This window comes from Aethalodelphis obliquidens, unplaced genomic scaffold (genome assembly GCF_003676395.1).
Source record: "Aethalodelphis obliquidens isolate GAN/ISIS:26980383/991018 unplaced genomic scaffold, ASM367639v1 scaffold58, whole genome shotgun sequence".
Classification (NCBI taxonomy): Eukaryota; Metazoa; Chordata; class Mammalia; order Artiodactyla; family Delphinidae; genus Aethalodelphis; species Aethalodelphis obliquidens.
Genome location: NW_020838002.1, coordinates 9,740,028 through 9,766,760, shown reverse-complemented (window position 1 = coordinate 9,766,760; position 26,733 = coordinate 9,740,028). Strand labels below are relative to the sequence as shown.

General features: G+C 35.3%; 1 protein-coding gene across 10 annotated transcripts in view; it reads left to right on the top strand.

The window, feature by feature from the left end:
* Nucleotides 1-26,733, top strand: part of BCAS3 (BCAS3 microtubule associated cell migration factor) — a 574,202-nt gene that overhangs the window by 236,171 nt on the left and 311,298 nt on the right. For all 10 annotated transcript variants that reach the window (XR_003428780.1, XM_027087291.1, XM_027087292.1 and 7 more), the window contains 4 exons: nucleotides 51-201; nucleotides 18,017-18,141; nucleotides 20,133-20,298; nucleotides 22,254-22,354. Coding sequence is in view for 9 of the 10 variants with exons in the window: in XM_027087291.1 (XP_026943092.1) it covers nucleotides 51-201; nucleotides 18,017-18,141; nucleotides 20,133-20,298; nucleotides 22,254-22,354 (543 nt within the window). In the remaining variant the exon portion in view is untranslated. The remainder of the gene's footprint in view (nucleotides 1-50; nucleotides 202-18,016; nucleotides 18,142-20,132; nucleotides 20,299-22,253; nucleotides 22,355-26,733) is intronic.

Sequence of the window (26,733 nt, the reverse complement as noted above, 5' to 3'; positions counted from 1 at the left end):
GAAGGAAACTTCGCTTGGTGATGCTTTTCTTTTCTTTTTTCTCTTTGTAGGGAAACTCAACAGCCAAGACTCCTACAATAATTTTGCCAACAACAACCCTGGCAACCCCCGGCTTTCTCCTCTCCCCAGCCTGATGGTATTGATGCCTCTTGCACAAATCAAGCAGCCAATGACATTGGGAACCATCACCAAACGAACAGGGTAAGGCCTCAGGCTTGATGCTTTTTTAGTAGCTGTTTTAGAGGATTAAATACACAAAAATAAAACATACTTTTTCTTTGGGTGGTTTTGATTATGTTCTTCATTTACAGCCCACATGAGACTTAATGGCAGCAGATTAAATACAAAATATAGAACATACACAAACACATTCATACATAGCCATGTACACACACATTCACAGAAAAAACAAAGCAGTGACAAGTTGTGAAAACTAGTATTGGCTAATAAAAACCAGATCCATTTACTCAGGCTTATAGTTGCTGCCTTGTGGCTTTGTCTGAAAGTAGTGCAGTTGCATTTTCTTGCTTTTGTGGACATGATCTGGATTTATAATGACCCCCAAATTTTGACTGACACCAATACTAGGGAGAGAACTTAATATGACAACCATGTTTCTAATACTTTAAAAAAAAATCATCTACATTGAGGTACAATTTACATATAATAATCTATTGTTAGTATCAGGACAATGTGATATTATGGATAGTTTTCAAAATCCAGAGTCCTAAGGTTTAGGCTTTACTCAGATTGGTCCTTAACATCCTCAGAGACTCTTGATGACTCACTTGATATCTTTGTGCTTATTTTAGCTATTTAAAAATTTTTCAAATTCCTACCTGTTAGGAATATAAAATTATCACTTCTTTGGGTTCCTGAAAATAAAGTGCTGTGTCTAAGATATAAGATTATTAGATATTCAATTGTATAACAACTGTGAAACTCCATTATGTTCCCCAAAATATATATGTCTATAGCCAAATTACCTATTTTCATCAATAAGCAGTCCTGAGGTTTAGCCTAATTTGAAATGGAACAACTGTCTTAAAATTCTGTATTTGGTAGTCAAGAGAAAACTCCATCTTGGCTTCAAATAGTCTTCAAGGTCTTTCCAATAAGAGGAATAGACTTAATTATGTGGCTGCTGTATCATTATGTTTTAATATTGTTGTGCTAGGTGGTGAAGTGTTTACAGAAGCTGCTTTTGTAAGAAGAAATACTCATTCTCCAGGATGAGGCCTTTTAGCTCCAGATTTCACCATTACACTGAAATTGACCCTCTACATAGTGGAGTTGTGTTTGCCTATAAATTCCTGTTTCTGAATGCAGAAATTGAGGTTGTGGTGTATTAAGGGAAAAATACAGCAAACCGAGCTCCCAAATCAGACATCTTATGATACAAATCATTTGCCTGTATTTTTAAAAATTGATTATCAGCTTTTTAACTCTTCATTAGTAGTGTAATTTAAATAGAATTTTTACCTCCCTTTCCTCTTATTTAGTTTCTTTATTTTAAAATAAGTTAAATAAGAGTGGCTATGGATAGTAAAGGGGTTATGAACTTATATTTACAGGTGGCTCATTGTTTTCTTTGTGTAATGATACATTTCTGGGATGTAGAATCAAATAAAAATGAGACTAAATCTTGAATCATAATCTTAAAAGTTATTTTTTCACTCACAGAAGTCAGTCAGTACATAAATATACCTTCTTGATCCAACCCAGCATTGTAGAATTCTACAAAGTGTTTGTCAGTCTTTCCTGAATCTAAGAATCTAACCTCAAAATTGTTCCTCTTGATTTTAATTTTACCACTAAGATCCTAAATGAAGTTCTATGCCTGAAATCACGTGATCTTAGAGTTTAATTCAAAATATTTGTGGGGAGGTTGAAAAGTGAGTTTACTTCTGTATATATTTGAAACTTTCCATAATAAAAAGATAAACTGTATCACACACTCTTTCACTGTCTCTCTTGCTACTCTTTCTCTCTGTCTTTAGTTGGGTAGAAACTATTAATCATCTGGTGTCTTCCTGTACTACCATACTTTATGAACTTAGATAACTTCTGTGTTTCCTTTTCTTGTTAAAAACTTGGTCACAGGGCTTCCCTGGTGGCGCAGTGGTTGAGAGTCTGCCTGCCGATGCAGGGGACGCGGGTTCGTGCCCCGGTCTGGGAGGATCCCACATGCCACGGAGTGGCTGGGCCAGTGAGCCATGGCTGCAGAGCCTGTGCGTCCGGAGCCTGTGCTCCGCAGCAGGAGAGGCAAAAAATTAAAAAAACTTGGTCACAATTCCTAGATTTTCAGAGCACGTGTATTATGTTCCCTTATATTCTAGACAGTTTAATAATTATTTATTAATGAATTAAGTGATAGGAATTTGAATTGTGTGCTTTGAAATTAATATTAGTTCAAGATACATGTATCTTATTAGTTACTGGGCTTTTTTTTTTAAACATCTTTATTAGAGTATAATTGCTTTACAATGGTGTGTTAGTTTCAGCTTTATAACAAAGTGAATCAACTATACATACACATATATCCCCATATCTCCTCCCTCTTTACTGGGCTTTTTATCTCAGATCTCATACCATTTTATTTTTTCCAAATTTTTGAATTCTTTTTGGCATGTCCCCTATCTTGGAGTGTTTAGAAGGAATAATTACTGCTTGTCCCACAGTGAGTCCTTGGCTTTTAAATTTTAAACATTTTGATAGAGATTCATTCAAACTTACCAAAAAAAGTTACAAGACCAGTAAAAGGAATTCCTGTATACCCACATTTCCCAAATGTTAGCAGTTTAACATATTTGCCTTATCATTTATCTTTTCTCACTCGGCACATACATACACACATGCACACACACATCCACCAAAAGCTCATTTTATTAGTATTTTTTTCTTCTATATGGTTGTTTTCTGTAATGAATTCTCTACTATGGCAGAGCTTTAGTGCTCCATAAATTACCCCACCCACTCTTCTTTTTTTCCCTCCCCTCCTACTATTCTTTTTTCCCCTTCCTATTAACAAAGATTACAGTGACCAAAAACACCTTGATGATAGTATTCATAACTTATGCTTGCCTATGGCTAGGTTACAAGACTTAATACCCTTAAGCCATTTTCTGAAGGGTTTGTTGATTATATTTAGAAATTGCTATTGTGACTTTACTTATAATTCTTATAGTACTACTGTAAGTCACCCAAACATTTGGTCATAGAATTTTTAGAATATAGTTTGTGGTTTTATTATCTTAACATTTAGCATTTTCATTGAAATACATGTATTTTGCCTAACCAAAAGTAATGTTTTTGGGGGGAGAGTAAGATATATTCCCTAAATTTCCATTTTTGACATATGCTGAGATTTGAAGCACATCCCAGATATTTTTATATCATTAGATTTCTCCCATTAGATAGTAAGGTTATATTTATGTCATTTTTATTAAGAAAAAAAATTTTTTTTACTGTGACCAGTTCGCAAGCTGCCTTTAGCTCACTTGCGTTATTTCCATCAAATTTTATATATTCACTGAGAATTTTGATTGCCACATTAAGGTCACCAGAGTGAGGAGCAAACAGGCTTTTAATTTTCCAGGTCATTGTGGAAATCCTGATTTACTCTGTGCTTCAGTGAAATGCCTTTCCTAACATTTTAAAGATAAAATTAACAGAAGTATTTGACATGAATTATGTAGAAAGAGAACACAGAGCTGACTCATTTATAGACATGTAAGTTCAAATATACCTGGTAATATATCTAGTAAAATATATATTATTTGTTCCATGTCCTAGATATTTGGCATAATGGCATGAAATAAACATTAAAAATCATATTTCTAGCATAGAGATTTCCAAGGATTGCTTAGGATCCTATATTTAAATAAGCAAATTTAGATGGAAGCCTTAATTCAGACCTTCAGGGGATAGACGTGTACTTACCGTGTTTCATGTCTGCCCTCTTATTTTTGGAAATATAGATCCCTGAAAGCCTGTGCAGTGTCAGGGACCATCTGTCTTATTCGAAGACATTTGCAAGGCCAGTAGAACTACAAATGGCAAAAGACAGATGTATTTGCACCTTCACATTCTGCACCTTGAAGCAGCACTGGGAGGAAATAAGGCCTGTTTTGGCAACAGCTGTTGCTTAACCCGATTGTAGTACACACTGGTGAAGGCAAAAGACGTGCTAAGAATCTTTTGGTTTAACAGTCACTCATTCAAACAAAACCCATTTCTTCCAGTCTGAGACTGGAGGATTGGAAGGACCTCCATCATGTTTTTATCATGTGTGAATAAGTGTAGTTTTCATCTATTAAAAGTGAAACTGGGTGCTAAGGGATTGCTCATTGTTTTGGAGTGTAAAGTTTTTGTAGTAGGGATTTACTAAGCAATAGTCCATAGATGTTTGGTTGTGTTAATTTTTAATGCTTCCTGTGTAAAAACTTACTAAATAGATAATTTTTCATCAATATGTTTAATTTTTTGTACATCAAATCTAAAATTATTAACATATACACGTCATTTTGTGGGCACAAGCAGGGAACAGTACATTTCAAAAAGTGGTCAGGGGACTTCCTTGGTGGTGCAGTGGTTAAGAATCCGCCTGCCAATGCAGGGGACATGGGTTCGAGAGCCAACACAGCCATACATACATACATAAATATAAATAAATAATTAATTAATAAAAAGAACAGTATATGTGGAATGTGCAAAAAAAGAGTGGTCAGAGTAATTTCATGGGAATAAAAATATAGAAATTGGGAATGAAGTTACTTCCTTGCCCTTAACTAGCTGAGGTTTTTGGTGAAGTAAACCTGGTATGACTTGTTGTCTTTCATAGGTTTCCTTTTTCTTAAATCGAGCAGCTTTTTGCTCCTTCTTCCCTCCCCCCCATTTTTGTATTTATTCATTTCTGTGTGAGCAATTCGAGCTAGGTATTAGGAACTTTTGGCCTGACCCTGTAGAAGTAGATAATGTAGTAAAAGAATACTGACTTAGGAGTCTGAAGCTCTGGTTTCACATCTTGGTTGTCCTAGGTAAATTTCTTCATCTGAAAAATGAAAGTTTGTATGTATGGATTATTATCTGTCATACTTACAGTGTATGAATTCCCACCAGGTGTTTGATCCTGTTACCTACTTTCTAAGCCTCATTCATTGCTGTGCCCTAGGCCAGTGCTTCGCAAGAGCTCCATTTAGAAGACATAGATGATTATTCTTATTTAGAAATGGAAGCATTTAATAGCATTTATTTGATTATCTGTAATTGAAATTTGTAGACTAAATCTGCCGTCAGAGCTTGCTAAGTGAATAAATGACATTGGCATATAGTCCTTGAGGAAGGTCTATTCCTCCTAATTCAGTTAGGTCTGCCTTGGCTTATTTAGATGCTTTGACCTGAGCCCCAAATGTTATAGGTGAAGTTCTAAGAGTTAAATGGGTAAGATTTGGAGAAAGATTCCCCAGATACAGTAGCAAATGGTAATTCTCCACCTCCCAGCCCTGTCTTATCTATGTGTTATTTCTTTTTTTTTTTTTTTTTTTTTTTGTGGCACACGGTCCTCTCATTGTTGTGGCCTCTCCCGTTGTGGAGCACAGGCTCCGGAAGCGCAGGCTCAGCGGCCATGGCCCACGGGCCCAGCGGCTCCGCGGCATGTGGGATCTTCCCGGACCGGGGCAGGAACCCGTGTCCCCTGCATCGGCAGGCAGACTCTCAACCACTGCGCCACCAGGGAAGCCCTATGTGTTATTTCTTGATAGCTAAGCTGTGTATGTTTGGTTCCAGATATAAAGTAATTGATAATGTATTTTCATTAGGGTGGATATGTCTACATGTGCAATATACATATATAGTTTGAGTTTTCAGTTTTTGTACTAAATCAGTAGAATCCTTAAACCACTCCATAGTTTGTTCCCTTTTACCATAAATCTGTGGATTTGGGGGGGATGGGAGCAGTGAGGGGATTAAGTCTCCTATATACTGTAATACAAGTCAGTAAGCATTACTTTCTATAGAAATTTGACAATCTGTGTGTACTATTCTAGTCTCTCTTCTGCCACATCTGGCAGAATTTGAACATTAGTGTTTTTCTAATGAAAATCTTGACCTTGTAATTTAAATTTGCATGTTGAACGTACCTCAGATTAGACAATTTATCTGTATATTTCAGCTTGAATTTGCCTTCAGATCAATAATTTGAGAGCCAATAATGCCATAGTTCTCTGTAGTAGTGAGTGGTTAAAATTAAATTAATGAAAAATTTAAAGTAATACTTGAAAATGATGTGAGGACTGATCTGCTTGCATCCACGTAGGAAATGTGTGTCTATCAAAGATGCTGCTTAACAGGGGGCATAGAGAGTGTAGCAGAGTCATTAGGGTTCCTGGAATATTTTGTTAGAGAATACGGCTTTACTTTACAATTTACACATAATGTTGTATAGCCCTTTCTCTGTTCATTATGTTTAATATTTATATGGGCTCTTTCTGATGTCTGTTAAGTGATAGTGCTTGAATTCTCATAGGACATGATCAATTGGAAAATAGGACTTTCAGAGATTTTTTTAGTTTTCATAACTCTGAAGATGATGAAATCTAATCATTATTAATGCCTTTCAGCACTAGAGTCAAGTTATAAAAGATTTTACCATGTTCAAATCAAATCTAGATTTACTTTTCCCTTACATATAAAAAAAAAAGTCTTCACATTTGTCTTGTTTTTAGCTAGTAAGACCAAAGCTTTTGTGGTACTGTGTGGCCTTTGAAAAAATGAATCAGAGTTTAAAGAGTTACATAGCATTAATGATTTGATATAAAGCACAATTCCTAACTATCTTCTAACAGTCTCCAGAAGAAACCGTTTGAGAGCCAAAGGCAAAGTCACTCTATGCTGGACTAGCATTTCTGTATTTTTAGTCTCTTGGCCAGCCCTGATGTTTTTCAATCAGAATTCAGCTTAAAAAGGACATAATCATGACAAGTGGATAGGTTTTATATGGATTGTTCAACCTGCTGAAACTTAATAGTGTTTGGAAAACACACAAATTCTTAATACCTGAATATGATAATTTGAGTTGCATTTGTTAATTCAGACCATTTAAATTCCCTATACACTCTTACACGCTCTCTTCCTCCTTCGAGTCACGCCCTGTAAAACTACAGCTGCGGGATTTTGGAGAGGAGCGGAAAGTCATAGGTGAAGACAGCTGGATCATGGACTGGGCCTTTGTGACTTTATATTTTCATTCTTTCCCTACTGAGGAAAGATGAAGCGGGCACATTTCAAAAGAACAGCTGACACCACCCATGCAAAGTCAGTAGTTACGTCAGTCCCTCTAATTCGTTGGAGTTTGTGGCTCTTCTTTTACATGTATGTGGCAGAGGTCCAGTTTGTCGGAACGAGTAAGAAGTGGGTGAGTACAGATTGGGACCATGCCAAATGTACGTGCTGAAGCGGGTCCTCACCCTGTTTCCCCAACCCCTGTTTTCTCCTTGAGCTGCGTCAGCCTGTAGATCCTTATTTGGCTAAAGAAGGATGGCTTGTAACTCACACAACCGAGTTATGTTGTGAACAGTGAGGACTGTGTTGTCTTTAAACTTGACCACACTGCTGTTTAGTGCAGGCCTGTTTGCTACAGTGTCTGGAGGGTTAACAGTGCATTTTGAGATTGTGGGGTTGTAGAAATCTTGTTGGTAACATGCTGCTACTGTCCGGGAAGGAAAATCTAGGATATTTAAAAAAAAAAAAAAAAAAACACCAAAAACTTGTGTTTAATTTGTTTGGCTAATATGTTTCTTTTTTATATATAAGGAAATTTAAACTTGGAAAAAGGTATTTACTAGCTCTGTAGGTGGGAACATCAGCTGGTCTTTCGAAATGTAGAAACTTAATTTTGTTTCATTTTTGTTTGATTTTGGGGGTCAATCAGAAGCCTTTTAAGTCATAAAGGATTAAGATAAAACTTTCAAATTCTTTACAGTGAATCAGTTGTATTCTGATATTTGGAATGAGGTGGGAGACTGTCTAGCTTCTATGCAATATATGCTAAAGAGCAACTCACGCCCAGACGTTCCAGACAAGTGCTTCTGTCAGAATCGTTTGAACTATTTGATTAATTCAGGTGTCTGCCTAAGGAAGAAAATGAAAGGGAGTTGGGTAGTATGTGCCAACAATAACTTCTTCATTTTGGTGGTATTTGTGGGCATACGGAAATGTGTTGAACTTTCCATTTTCTGATCCTTTTTTTATGGCGTCACGGTGCTGTTGAGACATTGGAGTCTTCACGTGGTCACACTTATTTAAAATGGTGTTTCTCAAAGTTCCGGGTGAGCTCCAGTAACATTTTGTTTCTGATGTAATTAGTGAATCATGAAATCAAGACAAGGGGATCATGGCTAACTTTGTTTTCATTAATGAAATAGAATATAATAGAATGTAATTTCGCTACTGGTTCTGCAAACTAACAGCCTTGGCATTATCTAGGAGCTTGTTAGAAATATAGAATCCAAGGCCCCACTCAGACCTACCTACCCTGTCATTATATGCAACAATCTTCACTGTAACTAAATCCCAACATTAATGTTTACAAAACGTTGAAATAGAGAATAATAAAGTTGATTACACACCAAAAAAACCCACATTCATTAAATTGTTTCAATTTGCATGTGTTCATGTACATACCAGCTTACACGTTAATACATTTGTCTCTCAGTATCCAAAGGGGGTTGGTTCCCACCCCGTGCCAAAATCGTGGATGCTCAAGTTCCTTATATGAAATGGCTTAGTATTTGCATATAACCTACACACATCTACCCATATATTTTAAATCATTTCTAAATTGTAAATAGTTGCTGGTGCACAGCAAGTTTTGCATTTTGGAACTTTCTTTTTTTTTGATCTATAGTTGTTTGTGGATGTGGGCCCTATGGATATGGAGGGCCAACTGTATATTTCTGTGGGTCATAGTCAAAAAATTTTTGAAATACATTGTTTTAGATGTGGATGATGACATCTGAATGATGACATTTCTCTGATTGTGGTCTTATCATTAACTGTGGGAGAGATTTCCTTGCTTTGTATTGACATCATCTCTAAAGTTTTCTTTTCCAATATTTCTGTCTTCCAACTCACTCTTTCTTCTAATAGTATCTTGCTTTTCTGTTCCCTTTTTCATATCTTCTGTTCTTCAGTCCTCAGAATTGTACTCAGTTTTGTGAATATGCTCAGTTCACTGGGAGATTGGTGCTAATAAGCATGATTTTTCTTTTTTAATGTTTCCTAGCACCAAAATTGAAGAAGAAAATTACCAAGTTATGCAGTGCTCTTTCCTTCTCAGTTTATTATGTCTTCCTTCCAAATGTCAGATGCAACAGCAATATTTTGTTCTGTGTGCAAATATGCATAGCATGTCTTAAATGCTGTGAACAGAATATTAAGAAGTATGTGTAACATTGAAGTCTGCCTTTGTATCCCCAGCTGTATTTAAAGCAAGCAGTTGTAGCTTTAGTTTCCTGTATTCCAACCTAGCCCAGTGTAGGCCAGATAGAGGAAGCTAACCTCTTCTATCATTATTAAGAGTAATGCTAACTTCCTGGAATGTGACCCTAAAATGGAAGTAAATCATACCACAGACTTGGTTTTAGTGTTAGTTCCTTTGACCAGCAATATGCAGTTCAACTTACTGTAATTAAGCAGCTTAGAAAATATGTACTTTCTTTCTGTGGCTCTGAGACTACAACTGGTGAACAGCAAACAATGCTTATCAAATTTTTATTGAGTCGCCTTTCGCTAGTTTTAAACATTTCGTGTCACACAACCACACATCTATTGCTACTGGTCCCACTCTTTTCTCCATCCAGTTATTCCATTTAACTTGTACTTTGTTTTAAAGGGCCTCTGAAGTGGATTTTATTTTATTTTACCTTAGGAACCCTACAGGGGTGCTCCAGAAAAGGGGGAGAAATAGAGCATTTTGAAATCTCTAACCCTGTGAAAATTAAGGGCCTTGTTACTGCACATCATTCTATTTATTGGTTATATCAGACTTGTTAGTATCTATGGCAGGATTGCAAACGATTACTAATTTTTAAAGTTATTTTATCCATACTCTTTAACAGTATAATAAACATGTATTTGTTAATGTTACATGAGTTTTCCTCTAATTTTTTGTGCATTTTCCCCCCTTTTCCATGAAGGCCTTATCTGTTTGGAGCGGGGTGTTTTTCCATAAAAGCTCCATGGTGAGTCCCAGTTCAGTCCAGCATGCCTAATTCATTTGCTGTACTCTCAGAAAGTAACTCTGTTTTGTACTTTGTTTTCAGTTGCATGGCCTGATCACAGATAGATGCACCGAATTACTGAGTAATTTGTAGATGGGATGTGAATGTTGGTGTTTAAGCTTTAAAAGATTAGTTTTCTTGGTTTCACTTCATTTCTTGAAAAGTCACATAAAAAATCATAGATTAATATTAAAAAAAATAGAAATTAGAAGAATTCTCATAATAATGCTAGTATATATCATAAGACAAAGGCTAACACCCAAGTTTAAAGCTTTGAGTATTTTAGTGATAGAAATTCCCTACATGACATGCTGAACATTTGCAGACAAGATTTATTTTGAAATATGAAATGTAAATATATTTAAGGTATACTAAAAATACCCTATAAATTTTTACTGCATTTTATTTGGTGCCAAAGGAACAAGAGTCAGTTCTGTTTTGAATAGTTTAGGTAGTTATGGAGCTACATGAGGAAATTTGTATTTCATATAAAACCTCCTAAGTAACTTATTATTTCGAGTTATTAGCGCCTCCCCGCCATAACTTATTTAGTAAACTCTTATATAAGACTGCATAAAATACAACTTTTGTCAGTCTTAGACATGGTGATCATAGAAAAGAAACAGTATGTTTAATACTTTTATGTAAAGGTATGAAATAGAATATATTTAGAACCTGGTATAATATGTTTAGCACAATAGTTAAGAGTCAGGGGACTTCCCTGGTGGTCCAGTTGTTAAGACTTCACCTTCCAGTGCAGGGGGTGCAGGTTCGATCCCTGGTCGGGAAACTAAGATCCCACATGCCTCGTGGCCAAAATACCAAAACATAAAACAGAATATTGTAACAAATTCAATAAAGACTTTAAAAATGGTCCACATCAAAAAAAACTTAAAAAAAAAAAAAAAAAAAGAGGGCTCCAGAATCAGACTGCCTAGGTCTTAAATCCCAGCTTACACACTTACTGCCTATATGATCTTGGGCAATTTTCTAAAACCTCTCTTTATCTTAGTTTCCTTATCTCCATTAAATGGAGTTACCAGTAGCACCTACCTCATAGATTTATTATGAGGAGTTAATGAACCGACAATATAAATTGCTTAGAACAGTGCCTGGCACATAGTAAGAGCTCAGTAAATGCTCGCTGCTACTGCTATGATTTCTTTTCTGCTTTAAGGGGAAAATTCCATTTTTGAAAAGTAGTTTCTTTAAGTTAGATCATGGTTTTGTTTTTCGTTTTTGTTTTTGTCTGTTTTGCTTTTAAGAGTGAGTGAGCCCAAAAAGAAGTTTTGGTTAATGTAAGTTATATCAATTTTATAAATTTAGTCAGAATACATGTATGTGCAGCTCTCATAACTGCTCCTGGGACTTGCTCATACTGTCCCATTATACTAGGAGAAAACCTTCCAATCATTTTTCTCTTGGACAAAAAGAAACTTAAAAATTTGACACAAACTAATTTCAGTGTTCATATGCCACAGGAACATCTGAAAATTTCATTGTCATATTAGAATAGGGTGATAAATCATCATAAAAATTTCCTCTTTGAAATGCAGCATCAAAATTAGGATATAGATTGTGAAACTATTGTAAACAAAATCAGGGTATACAGGAATAAAAATTCCCTGAAAGTCAACCTTCATTCTTTGTGTTAACCGGATTTCTTCCAAAACAAATAAAATACATGGATCTTACTCAGGAGCTTGTAGTGAACAGTTGATTTTTAAATGCCAGATTCAACATATGACAACATTTCTTTGTAGACTCAATTTAGAATTAAATTCCATCTTCGGATAAATTTCTCATTCTAAGTACAAAGAAAAAAGTTTTAGTATGTTAATAAAGATTGAAGTTTTAGCGTAGAAGTAAAGATAGAATGACGAACATTGTATGTGAAATAAGAAAAGCCCATGCCTTCAACAGCTTATGTGCTCCTCAAATTTAAGCAAAAGTACTTGTCAACCAGAAATGATTTGAGGTTGAAACAAGATTAAAAGAGCCAGATTAAAGAAAGGGATATATGAAATATAGTAGACTTTTAAATCATTGCTTGTCTTTTAGAAGACTGCTTTGTGGTTTGTTTGATGCCATCGTTAGCTCACAAGAAACTCGTTTTTAGTCACTTATACTAGCCTAAAAGAGCCTCCTTTAAAATACGTTCCTTTACTGGTGGTGCATGTTTTTCCCATTAAGATCTTAATGAAACCTCAAATTAAGGCAGCAAAATGAATATAAATTTGACAACTTCTTCCATGTTGTTTATAAGAGCTTCTTTGTTTTAAGAGTTTTTACTATTTTTTCATGCTATTTAGCATTCAACCTGAGAATGTTTTTATTTACTGTTTTGAAATAAAACATTATGCTAAATAAAGTTATTTATTTCATCAGGTTATAGGACTTCCAATATAGGATAATATTTGTATTTTGGAAGAATATGAAAATTTTATAGTTCCTCTTAAAATGTTATGTAAGTTTCATACAAATTTTTTTTATAAATTTTCATTTGAAACATTTATATTTAGCTAAGATTTTACTTTTGTTTGATCACAGTTTCTACTAATTCTTCATTCTTTGATAAACTGTTTTAATTATTTAAATTCAGGCAGTTTCAGATGAGTCAGTTTATAATAATATCTTTTCCTTTGACAACCAAATAAGCTTGTTGGAAAGTTAACTATGCAGACCATCTTCGACACTTTAGCCATTTTCTACATTCTGGAGATTATGTATTCTCTAGGATTTATGAATTTAAATAATGGCATAAAATGATGTAAGAATCACACACATGATACAGTTTTTAATGCAGAAATTTTAAGAGAAATAGCCATTGTGAAATTTTAAAAATGAATTTTGCTTTCAATATTACAAATAAGTAACAAGTTTTTATCGAGCTCCTAGTCGGCATGTAGTATCATGTTTAAACTATTGCTATTTTTGATTTTCTTAGCAAAAGAAAAAATATATGCACAACAGTGTAGACAAGAGGTAGTCCATTTGAATATATCTTTGTAGTGTATAAGGTTAATTTTAAAGAAGAGTTAAAACTTACATGTCAAATTATGTTTAAAGTTTTAATTAGCACCGAGTCTTCAATCTGTTTATACATAGCTAATTTAAATTAATCTTGTTATTCTGAGAATATTGAAAAAAATAATATAATTTCCTTTTTAGAAGCAAAGACTTATGTGGAGAGGAGAATCTTATCTGGCGGGTTTACAGAAATCTCATCTTTAAGAATAATTTGTGATAGAATAATTTTAGATATATTATCAATATCTTTTTTAAAAATAAATACTTTCATTTTCCCTCTTAGTTTTTATTTTAGAATACACAGTTGAGAATGAGAGAAAACTGCTGAATTCCTTTTGAAAGCCCAGTCATAGTGAGGAGCATAAAGAAAAGTTTTTCTTCCTTAACACAAAGACGTAATACCACTTGTAATTTCTTACATCAATATTGTGTCTAAGATTTAAACTGAAATATTGACTGTACCCTTATGTTTTAGAGAAGGAAAGAAAACGGTGCTTCTATCTCAGTTTAGCTCTTTTCCATGCTTGTGTCCTAAACAAGGCACTGGACCTCATTGTTGCTTTTCATGCCATCCACAGATTCACCACTTGTATCCTATTTTATAGAACATAGTAAAATTATCCAGATAGACATAATTTTTCTATAATTTTAAAGCCGATATCGTTAGAGTTTTGCTTTTTTTTTTTTTTTCTTTTCTGTTTGCAGTAGAGTGTGGAGGAAAAGAAAACAGGCAAGAGAAATTCAATATGTTTCTCTGACTGAATTATATAATACAGAAAAAGCCAATGGGTAGCTTCAATAGTCTTCGTAAATATTTTTAAAGATGTCATCGTGTTAATGTCCGTAGAACATCTGATGGCATTAAAAATGATTCTCATTCTGTGGTTAGATGGTTAGGTCTCCCAGAAGAAATGACAAAATGTTAAACTCCTGAGTTTTAATTCAGCACCTTATTTGCTGTTGTTTTTTTCATCGTACATTAATTTTACTTTTGATTATGTTGTCTCTTGTCTCAAGTTTAGTAAATGTGATGTTTTCTGATGTGGTGAAGGTTGAATTCATTCCATAGTTCTTTATGTTTTGCTCACAAGTTAAGGCAAATTTTTCTTTTAATTTTTGAACATGGGGTTATGTATGGCTCAGGAGGGTAAAGAGCAGGAGTTCTCAGTGGAAAGGAGTCCACCAGCACTATCAGTATGTTTTGTACTCATTTATAACCACAACACAATTGAATTTCTGGACCCCCATATACATTGAAAATTTTTATTTTTTATATCAATTATTAATTTAATAAATTAATAAACACCCAGAGGTATTCGTTTATACTTGCAAATGTCTTGTAATAGGATTTATTGTCTCTTTCAGAGGATAAAGGGAGATATTGAGAGGAAGAAAGAAAAAAAGGCTAGTACTGGAATGCTTTCCTAAAATGGTTGGGTCACCAGTCTATAAGTGAGCATGATTTGCAAGGCTAGCACTTTTCTCTTTTGTTCCTTTCACGTATGTATCATTTTTCAATGTTTTATCTTTCTGCCGACAAAAGGTGATTTTGCAATAGAAATATTCTGGGTCATTGTGGAAAAAGTTCAGTTCTGCTTCCACCCAACATTCCTGGTCTTGGTCTTTTAAAATTTTAGGATAAAGGGCAAATTGAATCAATGTTAAATTTTCTCCCTTTGGGTATTTTGTATAGAAAATACTTTAATAATAATAATCTTTTCTTTAGATTATTTCTCCTTTTTATTTTTCTGAAAATCTTGTACACATAGCACATATTTTAAATTTCTATTTTGCTTAAATACCACAGTCATTCCAAAGGTAGGTTGATGATAGAAATAACTTGTTATGAATATGTTCACCAAATATGCTAAATACCCAATACACAGCACTGTGTCATGCAGGAGGTAGCAAGTTATTTTCAGGGATAAAAACCTTTTAACTACTTATTAAACACAAACTTGTACTAATGTGATTTATGAAGGCCCTATCAGAAGAACAAGAAGAAATAATGAAGTATAAGAATAAAAATGAACATTTTTTCATAATTTTAAGAATACTTTTAACCTAAGATACTTATTCTCTGCAGGAGATAATGAGTTTATGTAAATTGATACTGTGTTGGTGCTTTTTAGTTGTGTGTTCAGAAGCTGGGTTATGTATAACATTAAAGAAGCCTAAAAGACTTTAGCTTTTGACATTAACTGATTAGACTGTAAGCTAATGAACATACAAAATATATATATTTGCTTGGCTAAAGACTAAATTGATTATTATATTACAAAGGTAGCTAAGTGGCCCAGTAGCAACTTTTAAAATCTATTTAGGATGCATTCCATAGATGCACCATAGACTCTCTTAAGAAGTGGCATGCTACTTGTTTTCTGTCTTGTTGCTTTTACCACATGATTTAAAAACAAAAACAAAAATAGCATTCATTAATTTGCAAAGAACTTTGAACTTGTACATTTTGTGGGATCATTGTTGCTTGATGGTGATTCTAGTAAAAACATAGTCACACAGTTGAAACACCTTTCAAAAAATTTTGGAATGTTTTTTTCCTCTCTCCTCTGCCTTCCAGCCTCCAAAAACTGACCAATGGAAGTTAAAAGATGCTAGTTACAGGAACTTACAGCATTTCAGTGATGGAAATAAAGGCTTTGAAGCAAAATTTACATTCTAAGGTAGTACAACAGAGAGCATCATAACCAGAAAGAACAATTCTGGTGCCGGTTACCCAGAAACCAAGGGAAGGTGCTTGTTTGTTCAGGTGTCGGTGGAGGGGAGTCTTCTCTTCTGTTGGTTTTGCAAAGGTTATTGCAGCTGTGGCAAATGCAGCAAGGAAAACGTGAAATTGTTGGTAGAAACAGATGCATTTTCTTACAGAAACTTAAAAATAAAAAAACTGTCATTTTATTCCCTATCAGTGGAAGTCTGACTGTGACTAGTGTTGGTGATTTAGGCATGGATGTGATTTTTATGGGTAATAACTTGTTGTGTTTAAGAAATGTTAATGATGGAAAGACAAGGCCTTTGCATATACGGCAATGTGCATTACATGAATTTGGTCAAAGGCAGAGAGACCAAGCAGAGTGGTTTCTGATCCAGACTTTTTGCTTTCCCTACAAGGAAGACATCAAAACAGAAGGCTCAGGAAATAAAATATGTGAGAGACTATTTCAGGTGTCATAACACCTGGAAAATGAGATTGCCAAAGTGAAGTCTGATTTTTTGAAAATTAGTTGAAGGCTGTGTGCTATACAGGAGATAGCGTTGAGTTCTGTGATATGGGAATTCACAGCGCTTTCTACACGTTACCTAATACAGTGGTTCGTAAACCTGAACGTGTGCCAGAATCTCCTGGAGGGCTATTAAAAACACAGATTGTCATGCCCCACCTCCAGAGCGAGGTGTGGCCTGATGAATATTTGCATGTCTAAGAGGTTCTCAGTGCTACTAGCCAGGGACCACACTTTGAGAACAAATAAAATGCTGTAAACCGTAAAATAACCCTAAGAGGTAGGCATTGCTGTCTTTCTGTTTTATATATTTTATATATTAGTTGTCTGAGCACTGAGAGGTTAAATAACCTAATCAAAATTCACACAGATAAAAAAGTGGCAGCACTGGGATTCGGATTTGTGTTTCCACCTGACTCCAAAACCCAGTCTTTCTCTGTCTAACCGTACTTCATTAGAAGATAAAGAGATAAAGGATAGTGAGCAAACGAAGGTAGAAATAATGTTATTTGACATTGGAGACTGACTAGCAGCGGCGAAACATTATTCTTGTGCTCCGACTGGGCTGTGATCTTGACCAGTGTACAGTGGGGCTATTTCCTGGTCTACGAGTCAGAGACAATAATACACCATTTCTCTAAGGTGCCTGACAAAATTGCTAAGGAACTTTGGGGCAGTCTTTGACAAATTGGGAGAGAAGAGAGATATAGGATTTGCAAGAAGATGAAAGGTTGATATCAGAAGTCAATGGTATTAGAAGCTGAAAGCTGATTTGGGGAAAACAAAGAGGACAGCAAGTACTTTTTTATGGTAATTATGTGAAGTAGCAGGAGTTACTTAATGTGTCTTCAAACATAGGAGAAGCAGAATAAAAATTGACCTATCATCTTCACAAATCCACAAAGAAAAAATAAACAAGAAATAGGAAGATCAGTGACTGTAATCGCCCTAGATCTTTAGGTCTACTCACCAGACATTGTCTAACCATACATATATGTCTGAGAGCATTGTCAGGATTCCATTCTGTATCATCTCGTGTTTTCATACATGCTGTCTCCATTCAACTGTATTGTCAGTCCCACATTTTACATATTGAAGTGAACTGATAAACTATTCTATTATCGTGAGATGTTTTTGCTGGTTCTACTCTTCCACTTTGAAATATCCAGGGAAATGTTATCTATCTCAAATGGGTTGACTTGGATTTTGCCAGCACATTCTTCAAAAAGAAGCTAATTTTTCTTGGTCTAAGTTGCTATTCCGATAATACTCTGGAGCTTTGAACTAGTTTTACTTTTACTGCAGATCACAGTCTCACAACCGCCAGTTATACTTACGGCAAAATGCATGTCCACGTGGGAACGTTTGAATACTTAGGGGCAAATTTTAAGGGAAATATGTCATTTTATCAAGGACCATGATTTTATCATGGTAATTTTTCTTTTTTTTACTATCATTTTATTTTTTAAGCAAAGTTAAACCACCTCCACAAATTTCACCCAGCAAATCAATGGGCGGAGAATTTTGCGTGGCTGCGACGTTTGGGACATCCCGATCGTGGTTTGCAAATAATGCAGGTCTGAAAAGAGAAAAAGGTACGTATTTTTATTGAAGTTAAACTTGCCATTTGTAATTTTTGTTTCTTGAGGAAAATTCAGAGCAGTTCTCTTTGAATAATCTTGAGCCCAACAATAGAAAAAAATTTTCCCACTCAGTTAGCATGTCTCTCCTCAACTATTCAAGTCTCAAGAAGACAGGCTATCCTCTCACTGTAAATGTGGAATAAATTGGCCACTGAGTGTTTTTATTTTGTTTTGCTGGTGACAATATACAGGTGTTCTCAGTGCTGTCAATTCCATACCATTATATGTAACTTTTACATTTTTCTCAAACTAATTTCATGCCATTGTCTATAAAGTGTGGAGAGGAAAAACGTTGTTATCCCTATTTTAGAGATGAAGAATTTGAGATCAGTAAGTTTAAATAATTTAGCTAAGATCACTAGTTAGTAGGTTATGGTATCAGAGTTTGAACCCAGGTTTTCTAATGCTAAATCTGTCCTTAAAAAATAATCTACAACAGCTCTGCCATGTTATAAATTAAAAGATAAAAACAGGCTCCCACTCAGAAATAAGAATCATCTTTTATGGTGACCGTTGTCCCTTTGAATTTATATAGTGTTGTTGTTGTTTTTTTTTAAATCTCTCCTTTGACCACCAGAGTCAACTTATATAATTACTCTTTTAGTATGTGATTCCTCATTGTTTCTGTTTAGAAAAGAGTGCCTGCATTCATGGACCAAGTGTTTAATTTTGAGTGTTAAAAATTTCCTCTTATTATTGTGATACTATTAAAGTAGGTCAGAAACTGAGTTGTTAGTGAGGCACTTTTCTGACAGGTTCCACAGGCTGTATTGTTCTTGGCAAAATGGCTCTCCCTTACGCTTAATACTGGCAGTCAGACGTCAGCCCTTTCCCTTGTTATCGCCTTTCAGTGGCCCTTTCCTTGGAAATAGGATCCCAGGCACAGCAGGCTCTTTACCTAAGTGGGAGAGGATACAGTAAAGTATGCAAGCCTTCCATTTTCTTATCCCATCTTTATTTTTTTGTTACCTCCTCAGCTTTAATGATGCTATCGAAATGACTTTTTGTTACTAGTTAAAACCCTCTGTGAAGCTCGATTTCAAATGCTTCTCGCTTCTGTTCTAATTACCCTTTTAACTTGCTACCCCTTTATGTCCCACTACTGGTCATTAGCCATTTTCTCAAAGCAGCTGTAATCCAGTCCTCTGGCATAGAGATAAGGTAACCCACCCAGCATTCATGAGGGATTTTATATGCTCCTAGGTTTACTGTAAAACCCAAGATAGAGGACTAAACCTGGTTTGGTAGTGAGGACATGTGTACTCCTTATAAAGTCATTTGATTAGATCCATATTCAGCACCTGACCTCAAAGTATGACTGGTCTTCATTTGCCGTGGGAGGAAAGAAGGAAGAGGATTGAGAGGAAAGAAGGACAAGGATTTGGGGGAGGAGGACATGTGTGTGTTTTTCATTTGTCTGTTTGTTTTAATCCAGAAGTTTAAAGGAGGAAGTTTTCTGAGAGAGAGTAGATGAGAAGTTAGGCTGATTTAGGCAAAGGGTCTCTCCTGCAGTTGAGTTGGTGCATCCAGTGTAACTAAATCTTAGTCCATACAGGGTTCCTTTTCTGTCAGTCCTTCCCTGTCCCACCTGATACCATTCATTTTTCGTAATGTGGGACAAATTACTACACTTCAGGCAAATACAAAAGACTATAATATTGTTTGAGCATACTAGAATTTTGAGTATATTTATGTCGTTCTTGAAATAAATTGCTTAAATTTAAAAATATTTTGATAGCATAGAGCTTTTCATATTCGTTAGCGTCTACTTATAAGAGACAATTTTTAGGCAAGGAGCAGGCACCATGTGAAAAAGTTCCTGCCTTCTTATTTTCTCTCAGCAACCTCAGGAACGGACTGAAGGGTCAATAACTTGTAAAAATGATGCTGTGCTCCTTTTATGCCAATATCACATATCCAGGATCTGTTTTCCTGTTTTGTAGATCAGTCCAAACAAGTTGTAGTTGAATCCCTCTACATTATTAGCTGCTACGGGAACTTAGTGGAGCACATGATGGAGCCACGACCGCTTAGCACTGCACCCAAGATCAGCGATGACACCCCACTGGAAATGATGACATCTCCCCGAGCCAGCTGGACTCTGGTTAGGTAGTATCTCTTTTTGTTTTTTGGGGGTTTTTTAACAGCTTTGTTGAGATATAAAATATTAAAAGTGTACAATTTGGTAAGGTTTGACGACGTATGTATACAGCTGTGAAATCATCCCCATAAGTAACATTATATATATATCCATCACCTCAAATGTTTTCTTATGCCTCTTTCTAATCTCTCACCTGCCCCCCTTTATCCCTACTTCACCCACTGAGCCCCAGGCAACCACTGGTCTGTTCTCTGTCACTATAGATCAGTTTATAATTTCTAGAATTTTATATAAATGGAATCAGAGTGCATAGTCTTTTTGTCTTTTTTCTCCCAGCAAAATTATTTTGATTTATCCCTGTTGTGTTTTTTTATAATCCATTCCTTTTCTAATTGAGATATAATTTACATGTAATACATATAATACAATTCACCCACTTAAAGTGAATTTTCACTAGGTCGTGCATCCATCACCACAATCAATTTTCATCACCCCCCAAAGAAATCCCGTACCCATTAGCAGTCATCCCCTCCCTGCCCCCATTTTTCTTCAACCCTTCAGCCCTAGGCAACCACCAGTTTATCTCCTGTCTCTGGATTTGCCTACTCTGGACATCTCATATAATTGGAATCATGCAAAATGTGACCTGTTGCATCTGATTTCCTTTACTTAGTATAATGTTTTTAAGGTCCATCCATGTTGCAGCATGTAGCAGAACTTCATTCCTTTTTTATGGCCAAATAATATTCCATTGCATGGATATACCACATTTTGTTTATCCATTCATCAGTTGATGGGCATTTCCACAGTTTAGTTGTCATGAATTATGCTCCTGAGAATATTCATGTACAAATTTTTGTGTGGTCCTATGTATTCAGTTGTCTTTGGTATATGCCTTGGAGAAGACCTCCCTTTGAACTTCTTTCTCCTCACATCTTTGAGTTACCTTTTCTAGGACTTGTTTTTTTTTTCCTATCCCACATAAAGAGCTTTAGTGCTTCCCCTATTTCCAGTCTCATGCTCACTGCAAGTAGAAAGTACATTGAGATAGCCATTATGGGGAATGGAAACTAATATATATAGATTGGAAGGTTTCCTTTAAAGTGATTCCCCAAGATATAATGGCTTATCACTATAAAAATGTTTATTAACAATTAGAGTCCTTCTCAAAAGAACATAATCATTAGAACCTTTGTAATCTAGTATAAACATGGAGAAATAAGATCTATGATAAAATCCGTTCAATATAGTGTACAATAGTATAGGAGAGACAGAAAAAATTGGTCCTGACATGTATGGAAGGAAACAGACAAAAATGGATATGAAAATGATCTCTCTTCTTATGACATTTTAAAATATTCTTATATTGACTTTTGGAGGCTCTACCATTCTTTACTAGTACTTTACTGCACTGGATTGATCTGATCAATATCTTATTTATCAAGCTATTTAGGAATGGGCAGATCTAATTAAAATTACTGCACCATCATTGAAATAAGTGGCTTATTTTGGCATTCAGATGCTAATTAGGTCTTTAATAAGCCAACCATTAACTGTGTTTTTTTAAGCCATTTTTATCTGCTTTTATTTTATTTTAAAATGTATACATATTCTAAGAATAGAGAGCTCTAACAAGTGTCAGAAATTAGGTAAAAATTAGTTGTGACATTTGAATTCCACACTTCCTCTCTGTTCAGTGCTTTGAATGTCTTGTCTATCGTATTGAAGGGTCGTCTGCTTTAAACTAATATTGGCTGTATGTAATTTGTATGACTCACTGCCACCTTTTATTCTTTCTAAGCAGATGGCCTTGTGTTTCAGGTTTCAACACTCCAACAAGTTCATTTTAATGATTACAAAGATAGTGTGAGTTTATATCAATGTCTGTAAGTGGTGACAGTGATGGTGATTTACATCCCATCTATTAAGCCTGAATATTAATATTCTTCTGCTGTTTCCTTAGAACTCCTCAATGGAATGAATTGCAACCACCATTTAACGCAAACCACCCTCTGCTCCTCGCTGCAGATGCAGTACAGTATTATCAGTTTCTGCTTGCTGGCCGTGAGTAGTTCTCATTTTTTTTCCTTCCATAGAGTATTTTGAGCTTTCATTTTAAAATGCTGACTTTTAATGCAACCATGCATATTACCACTGGTCCATAGGCCAGAGGCCATAAGTAATCAGACTGAGGCAAGTAAGATATTTAATACAAATGTATACCATAAGCTTTAGCACACATTAAGTATGCCTCTAGCTGTTCACATTCCCTGGCCATGAGATATCTGGTGGGCTCAAAATTTCTTTTAAAAAATGAGGATACTAGGATATAATAAAGTTTCATGAAATTGGAATTTGTTTCTGACATGAAAAAAGTTAAGCACTTTTCATTGTGAAAATTGTATCAGCAGGCTTTTCGCTTTGTAGAATTTTACTTGCAATAATGAAGTAGTGATTCCAGCTCCATCAGGATTTTGTTTGTTTACTTCTATACCTAAGCCCTAACATTTGTAGAGATTGATCTCGATTCTTTTTTTACTTAAGGAGAAAAAATGTAGATTGAACTAGAAACAGCCTTCTTTGTAGGTGAGGCCTGAAAAGATAATTTAATATTTATTATCCAGTTTATGGTCATAGAGTTAAAAATTCTTTACAATTATAATTCAGTTTTGTAGAATTCACTGGATCCTTAATTTTACTTGATGGCTCTGAGTACTGCATGTTTTTAAGAAACTTTCTAAAAATCAACAGACATGTTTTTAATGGAGTTTTGTTGAATCAGACTTCATTTCTTGCCTAGCTGTATTATGCAGCATGAAGTAAAATATTTGTGAAACAATTTTATTTTATGTTTATAGTGTGTTATATGTTATACTGGAAACAGAGACAGTATATTGACTTTGCTCTAAAGTTACGAAACTCTATAATTGTAACAAATAGTTGGCAGTCTCATTCTCTTGTATAATAGAACTCACTGATTCTTCTTCTTCATGTATTTATTGAGTGACTTCTATGTGTCAGGAACTTGTGGTTTAAATGAGAATAGTATGTTGCTTCTGTCCTCAATGAATTCAGTATCTAATTCAGGAGACAGGTGTTAAAAGATAAAAGGAAATGAGGCAGGTGCATCAGTGAAGGGTTATTCATTGAATTATGAGCTTTCACAGGGGGATAATAGGTAAGTGGTTTTCTGGTTCCAAGAAGCAGAGTACATAAAAGTTGTTAGGGTCTAGGTCATCTAAGCATATATTTAACTCTATCATATGACTTGGAAAATACATGACATTTATGTAATATCAATGTTCACGAGAACATTTCCCCCTACTTCTCAATAGGGGTGAAAATAACTAATTGTTGGATTAAGTGTAGGTAACTTTTTCAGAATTGATATTGGTTTTCTTTGTTTAGTTATTTTGATAGGTCTGCTCAGTAGACAAACAGTAGCAAGTCCCAAATATGTGAGAAAAAGATATGGGGGGAAAAATAATAAAAAAGCAACTGTCTCTATTCCTTAATTTTTTTGTTCCAGTGAATTAAGCTGATGGATATGACTTTATTTTAGCAGCTCTACTTGCACGGTTGAAGAACCGCCACTGTAGGCAGTAGCAAGCCATCAGTTGTTTTCAAGCATTGGAACGGCACCATCAGAACTGCATCTTAGAAAGATCACCCTGGCAGTGTTGTAATAAGAGGTTCGGTGGGGGTGGTGGGGGGAGTGGAGTCACAGTGATCGTGGAGCAAGATGAGAGGGCTTTAGTTAAGGCTGTTTACAGAGAAGACAGGACAAACCTGTGAGATGTTGCACAGTCGGACTAGAACAGAATTAGACAATTTGAAAGAAAGGTAGTCACTGATGATTCTGTGGTTTCTAAATAAAATACATAATATAATGCATTTTATGTGAGACCTTTTGAATTCCCGATGGACTAGCATTGGGATAAGGATGAAAAGGCCTAGTTTCCAGTTCTAGACCACCTCTCAATAACTTGGAAAATGTAAAGTATCAGTAATGATACTTGCTCTTACGAAGGTGTTACTATGGTCAGTGAAGTGATGCTAAAGTCCTTTAAAAACTTTAAAATAATCTATACATTTAAGCATCATTCTGAACCTTTGTTTCTTATCTCAGAAGTGCGTATCTTCAAATAATAGACTTCAGGGACTTAACAATGGAATCCCTATTCTGAATATGTGATTTTGACGATGTTGCCAGATCTGTCATCTAAGTGATAGACTTAATATGTCTGTCATATATCTAACTGACATAATTATTATGTTTCCTCTTATCTAGTGAAATGTTAGTATAGATATAATTTAATAAGTTAAAAAATACCTAAGAGGCAGGTAATTCTGTAATAATTATTATATTGCTTCTTTACATTGACAGTAGAGACACAGATTTAGCCTGGATTTTTAAAGTCATGTTTTCAACATAAAGAAAGGCTATATGGGGCTTCCCTGGTGGTGCAGTGGTTGAGAGTCTGCCTGCCGATGTAGGGGACCCAGGTTTGTGCCCTGGTCCGGGAAGATCCCACATGCCGCAGAGCAGCTAGGCCCGTGAGCCATGGCCGCTGAGCCTGCGCGTCCAGAGCCTGTGCTCCGCAATGGGAGAGGCCACAGCAGTGAGAGCCCCGTGTACCGCAAAAAAAAAAAAAAAAAAAAAAGAAAGGCTATTTGATTGAGAGTCCTCAACAAGATAGTATATTTCATGACTGAAGCAATTAAATATGCAAAACATGGGCATCTGCATCAGAGGAGTAAGAGCTGAAATATGATTGGTAAAAGCAATGCTGGAGCCAGTTTAGAGAGAATGCCTTTGCCTACCCATCTGTTGAGCCCTCTGTAAGTTAGAGCCTCATTAAGAAAACTTTCTTATTACCTTCTTGCTTGACCTTCTCTCCGGTTTCCCTTACTGAAGCCATTTGAAAAGATGACGTGTATACTGTACCTGGTGGCAGGAAGTTTTTTGTTTTATTCAACCATATTGAAAATCACTTCTTACTTCCCAGCCTGCAAACTGTTGATAAATATATTACTGAAGGTATTTTCAGATATAACCATTTGGAGTAAAACTGTAATGCAACCTTCACAAACGTTGTCAGTATTTTCTTTGGTTGTATCTGGATCTGTGGATCAAGTGAAGCAGACTTGTTCAAACTCCGGAAATTATAATAATAGTGGACAAAGAATGATGTAAATGGAAATGCGAAAGAGACTTTGTCTCAGGGAGAGGAGAGTAGGAGAGCAGGATGTTTAGCAAGGAATCCCCACTCCCCTTTCAGCCCTGTAATCATAATAAATACACCACTGGTTGTAAACAAAGTTCTGCATATGTGGCAAAAGGGTGACTGGTGGTAAGGGAAAGGGAAACCTGCCTGAACGCTAAAGACTTCTTACCTAAATTTAGTGAAGTAAGTTAAAACTCCAAATTTTGTATTAACTGTAGTCACACTTCCTACCTATATTAAATGAATGGAATGATACAAAATCGAGCAATTTGGGTGTATCATAAATTGACTTATAGTAGCCTGCTCCTTACAAGAGCTCCTCACTATGGAGATAGAAATCACTCCTTTGTCATTAGGAGGATAAGCCATAAGAAACTGCTGTTTAGAATAAGCAAAAAACGTCATATGGTTTGAGTAGATTGACTAGTTTATGTGTGCAAAGTGGATATGCAGATGGTAATCTAATCTTGCTATATAGCTCAGTAAAGGTAAAAGTCAAGAATCTAATATAAAAAAAAAAGTTTTGCCTGGGTCGAAATCTTGGGAATCGTTTATAAAAAGATTATAGTAGTGGTGATTAGTGATTTTTGTGCTAACGGTATATTTTCTTCCTTCTGAAAAAAAAAAAACGCATGCTATAGTTACCTTTTCTAAAATAGGCTTTTTATTTCAGTGTATTTCTTTGCCAAAAACAAAGATAAACATTAGACGAGACTAACAAATATCAACCAGCTTTGAATGTGATCCAGAGTAGACAATGCTTTTTCTTTAGTCTGCTTCAGAGCTTCCCAAATTGTAAATTAGAAACAGGGCTTACTTGGGAACGTTTTATTTAGGGCAAAAATAATGTTTCCTCCTTTTCTTTCAGGTAATTTGGCAGCAGCAGTATTTTTTAAGTTGCTGACATTAACTAGCTTTGTTGGGGGTAGGTCAGACTTTGAACTTCCAAGATAATCCATGGGTTTGTGAGAAGTTCCTCCCTAAGCTTACTGAATTTTCTTTGTTAAATGGTAACAAAGGATCACTCAACAGAAATATAGCTTTGATACACAATAGAAAGGTGACTGGGATCCATAGAACCCCCTCCCAATGTTTTATTGGGGATATAATTGTTTTTCTCTACTTATAAAGGCATTATAGGAAAGGTGGGGAAAGCCTTTGACACTAGATGGAAGAGAATGAAGAACACTGAAAATGGTTAAAGCATATATGTGG